The sequence below is a fragment of the Rhinopithecus bieti genome, unplaced genomic scaffold, assembly GCF_001698545.2.
Source record: "Rhinopithecus bieti isolate Rb0 unplaced genomic scaffold, ASM169854v2 scaffold_12070, whole genome shotgun sequence".
NCBI classification, from domain to species: domain Eukaryota; kingdom Metazoa; phylum Chordata; class Mammalia; order Primates; family Cercopithecidae; genus Rhinopithecus; species Rhinopithecus bieti.
Window position 1 is genome coordinate 2,466,335 of NW_016807449.1, and position 11,244 is coordinate 2,477,578.

At 47.1% G+C, this 11,244-nt stretch overlaps 1 protein-coding gene across 6 annotated transcripts in view; it reads left to right on the forward strand.

Moving 5' to 3' along the window:
- Nucleotides 1–10,994, forward strand: part of SLC6A16 (solute carrier family 6 member 16) — a 33,539-nt gene extending 22,545 nt beyond the window's left edge. For 5 of the 6 annotated variants that reach the window (XM_017882220.1, XM_017882219.1, XM_017882218.1 and 2 more), the window contains exons 3-13: nt 456–964; nt 1,383–1,540; nt 1,727–1,853; nt 2,068–2,243; nt 2,481–2,591; nt 2,775–3,016; nt 6,513–6,699; nt 7,148–7,349; nt 7,794–7,953; nt 9,863–10,025; nt 10,244–10,994. In XM_017882220.1, the coding sequence (XP_017737709.1) occupies nt 520–964; nt 1,383–1,540; nt 1,727–1,853; nt 2,068–2,243; nt 2,481–2,591; nt 2,775–3,016; nt 6,513–6,699; nt 7,148–7,349; nt 7,794–7,953; nt 9,863–10,025; nt 10,244–10,513 (2,241 nt within the window). In that variant the 5' untranslated portion in view covers nt 456–519 and the 3' untranslated portion in view covers nt 10,514–10,994. Of the gene's footprint in view, nt 1–455; nt 965–1,382; nt 1,541–1,726; nt 1,854–2,067; nt 2,244–2,480; nt 2,592–2,774; nt 3,017–6,512; nt 6,700–7,147; nt 7,350–7,793; nt 7,972–9,862; nt 10,026–10,243 lie in introns of those variants that run through there. The other variant, XM_017882223.1, reaches the window with a different exon arrangement.
- Nucleotides 10,995–11,244: the final 250 nt, after the last annotated feature.

Here is an 11,244-nt window from a genome sequence, read left to right on the forward strand (position 1 = left end):
TTTTTTTGGGATGGAGTCTCACTTTGTCTCCCAGGCTGGAGTGCAGTGGCCTGATCTCGGCTCACTGCAACCTCTGCCTCCCGAGTTCAAGCGATTATCCTGCCTCAGCCTCCGAGAAGCTGGGATTACAGGTGCCGACCACCACACCCAGCTAATTTTTGTATTTTTAGTAGAGACGGGGGTTTCGCCATGTTGGCCAGACTGGTTTCGAACTCCTAACCTCAGGTGATCCACCTGCCTTGGCCTCCCAAAGTGCTGGGATTACAGGCGTGAGCCACCACATGAAAACATTTCTAAGAAGTGAAACTTATGCAGGAGACTTTTTTGTGCTTTGAATGTCAGTGGTGGTTGGGATACAAATCAAGTTTGCTTTGAGGAGATGTTGAGGATTGTTTTGTAACTCAGTAGTTACTTGACTCTAAAATCTAAAATCTACAGTTTTTGGTGTCCTGCAGGTCTGTTCAGGAAGATGAACCCTCCCTTGCAGAAGCTGGAGCTGCCCCAGGGAGTCTGTCAGGGATGAAGACAGAGGCCCAGCCTTCGACATCCTCGCTGGCAAACACCTCATGGACTGGCACAGTGATTTCTGACACTGTCCCAGGAAGTCAAACATGGGAAGACAAGGGTCCATTGACCTGGTCTGCAACATCTGGGACCTCAGAGGCCCAAGTTTCAGCAGCCCGGGTTGCAGAGGCTGAGGCCTGGGAGGCTCATGTTTTCGAGGCTCAGGCCAGGACCAGTCAGCCAAAAAAAAATTCTGTATTGGAGGCGGCAACTGCCTCAGTCCTGAAACAGAAATCAATGTACGAGAAGGTGCAGGTGACAGAGAAGAAACAGAGTGAGGTCCTCCTTGCCCGTCCATTCTGGTCCAGCAAAGCTGAGTACATTCTGGCTCAGGTGGGCTTCTCTATGAAGCCATCTTGTCTCTGGCGCTTTGCCCACCTGTGGCTTAACAGTGGAGGCTGTAAGTCTGGGGACCAGGAAACCTGAGTCCACAAGGGGCAAACAGGACAGAGTCCTGTCCAGGCTTTAACCATGAATGTTTCTGAGATATGTAGAGACCAAAGACCTGGTGCTCTGCGCAGGATAGGAGCCAGGTCCCTGGACACCTACAATCATGAGAGGTGTAGAGGTTCAGGGTATCTGAACATGGGGATAGCAAAGCTTGAGGCCTGGGTCCAAGGTGGGCTGGAAACTAGGTACTTGGGAATTGGGGGCCAGAGGACTAGACACTTGGGACCGTGAGGGATGTAGACATGGGTGAACCCTGATGCCTGTGACCCTGGGGGAGGTCGCTGGTAGGGAGAATGTTTTCCTGGGCCCCTGGAGTCCAGGCACTGAAAGGACATGGTTCTCAGAGTCCCCCTGAATCCTCTTCACAGGCAGTTTCGCCGCCATCTACATCTTCATGCTGTTCCTGGTCGGGGTTCCTCTTGTCTTCCTGGAGATGGCAGCCGGTCAGAGCGTGCGTCAGGGTGGCATGGGTGTATGGAAGATCATTGCCCCCTGGATTGGTGGTGTGGGGTATTCTAGCTTCATGGTGAGGAGCCCATGGCTGCCCAGGCCTGACTTTTACACCCCACCCGCATCCCAACCCTCCTCCTGAAATGCGCCCCATGAATACCTCCATGGGTCAGATCCCTTTGGTTCCCCAATCCTCTGTCAAATCCCCTCCCTTTTCCTGTCCCTGCTCTTCCTCCCCAGCCATGTCCTCCTTGGCCCCCAGGTGTGTTTCATCCTCGGCCTGTACTTCAATGTGGTCAATTCCTGGATCATCTTTTACATGAGCCAGTCCTTCCAGTTTCCCGTTCCATGGGAGAAATGTCCCTTAACGATGAACTCTAGTGGCTTTGGTGAGGAGGAAGTGAAAGAAGAGGAGAAGGGAAAAATGGAGAAGTAGAAGTAGAAGAGAATTTGGAAGAGGAGAGAGTGGGGAGGGACAAGGAAGAAGAAGAAGAAGGAAAAAGAAATGGGAGAGGGAAAGAGAAAAGGGAGGTGGGAGAGGGGATAAGGAAGAAGAAGGGGTACCTTGTCTAGCAGGCATGTCTAAAGCCAGGTCCCCCCCAGATCCTGAATGTGAACAGACAACACCCTCCATATACTTCTGGTACCGGCAGACCTTGAAGGCCTCAGACAGAATCGAGGATGGTGGGTCACCAGTCTACAGTCTGGTCCTGCCCTTCTTTGTTTGCTGGTGTCTTGTTGGTGCTTTCATGATCAATGGGCTTAAGTCCACGGGGAAGGTGAGCCACCAGTATTGGATTCCTTGAAATTCTCAGATGCTTTAGCCCTTACCTCACTTTGTTACTTGTTGATCTCCTAATCTCTTGCTCCTCTGGCCTCTTATTCCCACTAGCCCCCGACTCTTGCTGAAGGCTTTCTTCTAACTCCTACTCATTTCTGACTCGGAACTTTCGATCCCTCCTGTTGGTTGACCCCTACTGGTACACGGGTGCTGATATGTCCCACTCTCAATTCAGGTGATCTGCATCTTGGTACTGCTGCCTTATTTCATCATCATTGGTTTCTTCATCCGGAGTCTACTGCTGGAAGGGGCAAAATTTGGCCTTCAACAGTTGGTGGTTGCCAAGGTGAAATCTGTCTCCTCAATCCTCCATCAGGCCTTGTAGGGCACCACAGCTGCCTGTTCTTGGAGCTTCCTTTCCCCATTCTTTCCTTCTGCATCTCCCACTCTCCTCCCTGCAACATTTCTATTATAGTTGTCCTCTGCTTCTTCTTTTACAACCCCCTTATACTTATCTTCTCTCTTTTAGATATCGGATGTGTACAATGTGAGTGTGTGGTCTGTAGCAGGGGGTCAAGTTTTGTTTAACACAGGCATAGGCCTTGGCTCTGTTGCCTCCTTAGCCTCCTACATGCCCCAGTCCAACAACTGTCTCAGTGATGCCTTTCTCGTGTCTGTGATAAACCTGCTCACTTTGTTGATTGTCACATCTTTCAACTTCTCTATCCTGGGCTTCTGGGCGACAGTCATCACACATCGCTGCTGTGAGAGGTAAGGCCGGCCCCCTTGTGGAGGGTCCCAGCCCCAGGGAACTTTCAAACCCAGAGACCCTAACCTTAAAGGCGCTGCAAAGACCCACGTTCACACATTTCGACCTTGGGTGCACTTGCATACCTTCCCCATAGCTAAAAATGGAGACAATAGAATCTCCTATCATGTATTATCCTTCTCAGAGCCTTTTGTCACCCTAGAAAGAAATCTTCAAACTGAGAGATTGCCAGCTCTGCACCTCAGAGTGGATATGCTAACGGGGATGTACTAAAAATGGCAAACATTGAAGGCTACTCTAATCCCAGATACACAACAAAATAGCATCCAAGACCACACCACCCAGAGACCCTTCCGAGGCTATCCTTGGAGAAATGGAGAGGTAGAACGCCCCATTCTTAACTGTCAACTCCTGAATTGGGGATTTCTGTCAATCTATCAGAAACTCCAAAAGGATTCTCTGTACTAGAACCTTAATTGTCTGATCACCCCTGTTTCCTATTTTCTTATTTTAGGCATTAATTTCAAAACATCCATCAGACATTTAGGAAGTATTCTTTCTATACCACAGAGACTTGGACAGGTGAATCAGACCACAGTCCTTGTTTCATTAAGTTTTCAATTTTGGAGGGAGAAGGAAAGGAGAGAATGAGACAGCCAAAAACTTATGCTAACTGGTAACTGAAGTGATAGGTGAGGACAGGAGACAGCCATTAATTCTGTCTGGGCTACTCAGATGGGGCCTTCCAGAGGAGGCAACCCTGAGTTGAATTTCTCCCAGTAGTCTTTTTTTTTTCTTCCTCCTCCTCTTCCTGTCTCTCCCAGAGTAGGTTTTTTTGTTTGTTTGTTTTTTGTTTTTTTTAATTTAAATTTTTGAGAACGGGGTCCCGCTACATTGCTCAGGCGGGTCTTGAACTCCTGGGCTCAAGTTATCCTCCTGCCTCTGCCTTCCAAAGAGCTGGGATTACAGGCGTGAGCCACTGCTTCCGGCCTCTCCTAGTAATCTTAACCCTCACAAATAACCACCATTTTCTTCTAGAAGATGCCTGGGAATATACATGTGTGCGTGTGCAAGAGTTCTTGACAGCATATACTTAGGAAAGGAATTGCTGAGTAGGGTGTGCTGACCTTCAATTTTATCATATATTGTCTGGTTTTCAAAGTGGTGTAATGCATTACCCTCCCATCAGGGATGTATGAGACTTCCATTTGTTCTACTTTTTGCACAACACTTGATTAAACTTGGTTGGACTTTTAAATTGTTTCCAGTCTGGTGGGAGTGTAATGGTAACTTTTGGGTATTTTCAAAAGAAACTTTTACTATGAGCTATTACATACATATGTAAAAATGCATAAAACAAGGCTAGGAGCAGTGGCTCACGCCTGTAATGCCAGCTCTTAGGAAGGCCGAGGTGGGAGGATTGCTTGAACCCAGGAGTTTGAAGCCAGCTGGCTGAGACCCTGCCTCTAACAAAAAAAAAAAAAAAAAAAGAAAAAAATGTATAAAACAATGTACAGTGTAACGAACTATGAAGTAAGCATCACCTGTATTAAGAACTAGAATAACCCTAGCCGCTCTCCATGTATCTTTTTCTAATCATAATCCCTTTACTGCCTCCCAGAGGTTAACCATCATAAAAGTCAGGATAGTGGTTACTATATTGCTTAGTAGATATGCATACATACATGATCAAATACAAAGAAAAACAAGCCCGGGTGCACTGGCTCACGCCTATAATCCCAGCACTTTGGGAGGCTGAGGAGGGTGGATCACAAGGTCAGGAATTTGAGACCAGTCTGGCCAATATGGTGAAACCCCATCTCTACTAACAAATACAAAAATTAGCTGGGTATGGTGGCACACACCTGTAGTCCCAGCTACTCAGGAGGCCAAAGCAGGAGAATCACTTGAACCTGGGAGGTAGAGGTTGCAGTGAGTGGAGATCGCACCAATGCACTCCAGCCTGGGCGACAGAACGAGTCTCCATCTCAAAAAAGAAAAAGAAAAAGCCTGCTGTGGTGTTCATTGGGATTGCATCAAATCTGTAAATCATCTCTGAACCAGCTTTCCTTGCATTCCCGGTTGTGGAGAAGGGCCGGGGCAAAGCTTCTGCTTCATTTTTATTGTGAAGGTATAGCCCTTTGAAGTTGTCAGATTTAAGTGGGGGAACTTCTATTCTGATCTTTATTTTGGGCAGGCTCTGGTGCTTTATATCTGGCCTCCATGGCCCCCTTTTGTATCTGAAAAGTCATAAAATTGGAAACTGCAGGTCTAGTTTGTTGCATTTTGCATACATCTTTGGGACAAAGTATATTTGGAAGTCCCCTTTCTCCACTGCTTTGCCTGTACTTCAGTTTTTACCTGATGATTTCTTATTATCTTGTCAACATTTTTATTTCCTTAGAAGATTTAAAAATATCTTCCAGGCTGGGCACGGTGGCTCACGCCTGTAATCCCAGCACTTTGAGAGGCCAAGGCGGGCGGATCACCTGAGGTCGGGAGTTCAAGACCAGCCTGACCAACACAGAGAAACCGTGTCTCTACTAAAAATACAAAAAAATTAGCCGGGCATGGTGGCGCATGCCTGTAATCTCAGCTACTTGGGAGGCTGAGGCAGAAGAATTGCTTGAAGCCAGGAGTCGGAGGTTGCAGTGAGCCAAGATTGTGCCATCGCACTCCAGCCTGGATAACAAGAGCAAAACTCGGTCTCAAAAAAAGAAATCCTCCAGCCTTTTAAATTATTTCCAATGAGAAAATTGGTTCAAATCTCTAGCTTATTACTGGAATAGCATATAGTATTTTATTTTCGAAAATGTGATCAAACTCTACTTGCTTGCCTTTTGCTTTTATCAGTGAATCTTGGCAAGCTGTCCATTGCAGTTCTTACAGAGCAATGAGCTGAAGTTTTAAGGATTTGTAGGAGTTAGCCAAGTGAAGAATGGTGGTGGGGGTGGAGTTGGTATTGTGTGTGAGAGGGTATGATGGGCCTTGAAACTGTAAGTAGTTAAATCTGGCCAGAACATGGAATGTGAAGAGAGCCATAGGGACATATGAGGCCAAAATGGTCAGTAGGGCTCACATCAGAAAGTCGAACCAGCAGTTGCTCTCACACAGCACAACTCCATGGGAACATTATCATCATAGTCTCTGTGCTGCCGGACATGCCGTAACAGGAAGTTTAGAAAGTTGGCTTTTACCCGTTAGTCTCAGCGAAGCGGGAAGGTAGACAGTGAATAAGAAACCCCATCACTAGAGCAGAGACCACTGAGTCCCCAAGAAGTCCCTGAGGCTCTCCCATGGTCATAAATTATCCAGGATTACACAAACGAATTCACATCCCTGAAGGCAGGTGCTTTCTAGGTTTCATCCCAGGCTCTGTCTCACCCAGATCACTAATGCTAAGCCAGTGGTAGCCGTTTTTATCTTGAAGATAAAGGAAAAGGAGACCATCTCCTACTGGGCCAAGTGGTTCAATTTGATTCAACCCCCTATCCCCAGGAATGCTGAAATACTTTTAAAGCTGATAAACCTAGGGAAACTGCCTCCTGACGCCAAGCCCCCTCTTGACCTGCTTGACAACCCGACCTCCATCTACAACACCTGGTTCAATGGCCTTCCCCAGCACATCAAAAGCATGGTTCTCCGCGAGGTGACTGAATGCAACATAGAGACTCAGTTTCTTAAGGTCAGTAAAAATAACTCAGTGGGGGCCTAGAGTTCTGAAAGCCCTTGGCACAACAGAAATTTTAGCTTTTATTAGCATGAGAAAAAATCCCGGAAGCACCAGGATAATCTGTGGCGCATAGTAATACAAAGTACTATAGTTGGCAGAATGGCCCTCCAAGGTTAATGCTAACTGGATTGATTTTTCCATGTCAGAAAAATCAGTGACTCCCTCCTTCCTATCATTCAGGAGTCTGTTCACATGTCACCTTATCGGAAAGGCCCTCCCTGAAGTCGTATCTGGATTGGTGCCCACACACACTCCCACTTTGGGCTGGCTTGGCGATCTGATTTTCTCAGTGATCCAGGGATTTTCAGGAGTTTTCCAGGGAAGATAGAATGTATACTTGTCTATATTTTTTTGTTATTGTTAAATGACACATCAACACCTGTTTGTTCTCTCTTCGCAGGCTAGCGAGGGCCCAAAGTTTGTATTCCTGTCCTTTGTTGAAGCCATGTCCTTCCTTCCTCTGTCTGTCTTCTGGTCTTTTATCTTCTTCCTGATGTTGCTGACCATGGGGCTGAGCAGCGCAATAGGGATTGTGCAGGGCATCATTACTCCACTCCAGGACAACTTCTCTTTCTTCAGGAAACATACAAAGCTGCTCATAGGTACTCTGACCTAGGCCCTACTCCTAACAATGACCCTGACCCCTGAACCACTGGGATTTTTTGGGGGGGACAGGGTCCCTGTAGTCCAGGCTGGTGTGCAGTGGTGTGATCTTGGCTTACTGCAACTTCTGCCTCCTGGGTTCAAGTGATCCTCCCACCTCAGCCTCCCCAGTAGTTGGGACCATAGGCATGCGCCACCACGCCCGGCTAAGTTTTGTACTTTTGGTAGAGACGGGCTTTCGCCATGTTGCCCAGGCTGGTCTCAGACTCCTGGGCTTAAGCAATCTGCCCACTTCAGCTTCCCAAAATGCTTGCATTACAGATGTAAGCCACCGTGCCTGGCCACCACTGGGTCTGCCACCAGTCCTGCTCTATGACCTCGACTTAGCCCTTGTCACCCAGCCCTGACTTCTAACCTTGATCCAGATCTCATGTTTTCTCCAGTGGGACTCTTTCTGCTCATGTTCGCGTGCGGCCTCTTCTTCACTCAACCTTCAGGCAGCCACTTCATCAAACTGCTGAGTAACCACTGGATAGTCTTCCCCATCATCGTCATTGCCATATTTGAAACCATGGCTGTATCCTGGGCCTATGGGGCCAGGAGGTGAAGTCCTAAGCCCAGGTTCTCACAAAGCATGGGACTGTCGGGAAGGTTGACCCCTTTCTTGTTGCCTCTACTGTCACCCAACTAGTGGGGCATAGGGACTCTAATTTCAGAGCCTTCTGGGCAACCTTTTATTCATTCATCCATTTTCACATGTATTTGGGTGCTGCATGTGTGCCAGGCACTGCTTTAGTCATCAAGGATAGGAGCATTGAATAAAAGAAGTATTCCTATTCTCAGAAAGCTTACATTTTAGTGGTCTGGAGAGACAATAACCAAATTAGCAAATAAAGAATAAAAACATTGAGAATAAATATAAGTGATAGGAAGAATCAAAGGGTGAGATCAGATGGCCCATAGTGGGAGTGTGTGTGGGCACCCATCCAGATAAGACTTCACGGAGGGCCTTTCTGATAAGGTGACATGTGAGCAGACTCCTGAATAATAGGGAGGGAGTCATGACAAGACTTTGAGGAAAGTGCTCCCTGCAGGGAAACAGAAATTACCAAGGCCAGAGGAGGCATAATGTCTAGAGTTTTTGAGAAACAAGGAAGTCAGAGAGGCTGAAATAGAAGATATTAGGAGATGGTGCTAGAGAAATGATGGGGGCCAAATCATGTAGGGTTTTGTAAGCCACTATAGGAGTCAGCTTTGTATGCAGAATGAGAGATGAAGCATTGGAGGGTTTTGAGTAGGAGAATGACATTTTCAGGTGGGAGTTGCCATTATTAGATTTGTTTTTTAAAAAGGTATCTATGGCTGCTGTGTGGAAAATGGATCAGGAAGGGTCCAGAGTGAAGCCAGGATAAGAGTTGGAGGCTATGTAATATTTCTTTTTTTTTTTTTTTTTTCTTTTGAGATGGAGTCTTGCTCTGTTGCCCAGGCTGGAGTGCAGTGGTGTGATCTCAGCTCACTGCAAACTCTGCCTCCCGGGTTCAAGCAATTCTCCTCCCTCAGCCTTCTGAGTAGCTGGGATTACAGGCATGTGCCACCACGCCCAGCTAATTTTTGTATTCTTAGTAGAGATGGGTTACACCATGTTGGCCAGGCTGGTCTCGAACTCTTGACCTCGTGATCACCTGCCTCAGCCTCCCAAAGTGCTGGGATTACAATCATGAGCCACCCCGCCTCGTGAAGGCTATGTAATATTTCAAATGAGAGCTAAGAATGGCTTGGTCAAAAGTAGAAGAATTGTGGACTAAGAGAAGTGGTCTGATTCTGGAAGGTAGAGCTACCTGGGAAAGAGAACAAGATAATCTGGGAGTGAGACCTGGAAGACGTAACTGTGGAATGTAAGTCTATAGTAGAGGTAGCCAGGGAAGCTCTGGGGGCACAGATGATTAGTTAAGGAAGACTGGAGAGTTAGGGAAAGTGGCCTAGAGAAGCGGATGCTTGAGCAGAGCCTGGACAACAGATGAATAGGTGGAGATAGGGTGATGGGCACCCTAGATCAAAAGACCCCACTTGTATATTTATTGAAATTGAGAATATGTACTAAAGGAGACTGGATAGGTGGCTGAAATAAACTAGATACGTTCCCCAAGGGCCAAATGCCACTTTCTTTTATCCGTGTTGTTCGCTGCTCGATATCCAGCACTTAGAAGAGTTCCTGGCACATCATAGACATTCTGATATTTATGGGATGAATGAAAGAGACTTGACCTTTCTTCTGAGGCCATTGGATACCCATGGAAAGTTCTTGAGCAGGAGAGGGGTGTTTGGAAAATTTTCTTGGGTTGGGATAGACGACAGACTGACTAGGGAGAAGATGAGAGAGGACAAGACTTGAGATGAAACAGGAAATTAGAGATACAATAGAATGTTTGAAAAATGCCAAGGTTGGGCTGGCCCTGCCTCCAAGGTGGTGAGGCCTAACTGGGCATCCCACACTCTGCTGGCCCTTCCCCAGGTTCCTTGCAGACCTGACGATCCTGTTGGGCCACCCCATCTCTCCCATCTATGGTTGGCTGTGGCCTTGTGTGTGTCCAGTTGTGCTGCTTATCCTGTTTGTGACCGTGATGGTTCGTCTTTATATGAAGCCGATCACCTACATGTCCTGGGACTCAAGCACTGTGAGGCTCCCCCAGGACCCAGAACCCCGAACCCCTTTGGGAGTGGGGGCCAGACCTTTCAATTCACTCTGGGTGAAAGAACCCAGTCATCTCATTCTCTTATGCCAGAAGACTCATGGGTTTTCTGCTTTAGTTCCCCACCCGCCCTTCCCCTCCACAACTCTTCCTCTTCTCTTGGAGATTTTGATATTCTGAACCTTTTTCCCATCTCTCCACAGTCAAAAGAGGTGCTTCGACCATACCCACCATGGGCACTGCTCTTGATGATCACCCTTTTTGCCATTGTCATCCTCCCCATCCCTGCATACTTTGTATACCGCCTCATACATAGGATTCCCTTCAGGCCCAAGAGCAGAGACAGGCCTATGACAGCCTCCACATCCCTACCCCTAAGTCACCAGCTAACACCCAGTAAAGAGGTTCAAAAGGAAGAAATTCTACAAGGTGATGAAACAAAGTACCCATCGACCTGTCATGTGACTTCTTAACTTCATTCATTTGGCTTCACATCACATATCCCTTAGAACAGATTCAATAGGCAACTCTTAATATCAGCTTGCAACCGTTGATGTCCCTGGATCCAGAACCACTTTTAGTTCCAAGAGGAGGGGCATTCTTTGGAGGGGGATCATAGGGCCTGGCCTTGCAATCCCCTCCTCGGTCCCATCTTACCTGGTGACCACCATAATTGTTTTCCCCATCCTCTTCCTCAACACACATACATGTACAACTTATATACAATACTAGTGATGTCTACCAGTCCTGCTACTTCTGGGGTGCCTGTCTCCTGGAATGGAGCTGGAGGAGTAATGCTGTTGGTCAATAAATCAGTCTACATTAACTCCAGGATGTAAGCAGATCTTTTTTTTTCTATAGATGTCTCAGATGTTCAGTTTTCCTGTCACAAGGCTTCCAGTCTGTATTAGTTCATTTTCACACTGCTAATAAAGACATACCTGAAACTGGGAACAAAAAGGTTTAATTGGACTTACAGTTCCACATGGTTGAGGAGGCCTCAATCATGGTGGAAGGCGAAAGGCACTTCTTACACGACGGCAGCAAGAGAAAAAATGAGGAAGAAGCAAAAGCGGAAACCCCCGATAAACCATCAGATCTCGTGAGACTTCTTCACTATCACGAGATTAGGATGGAAAAGACCAGCCCCCATGATTCGATTACCTCCCCCTGGGTCCCTCCCATAACACATGGGAATTCTGGG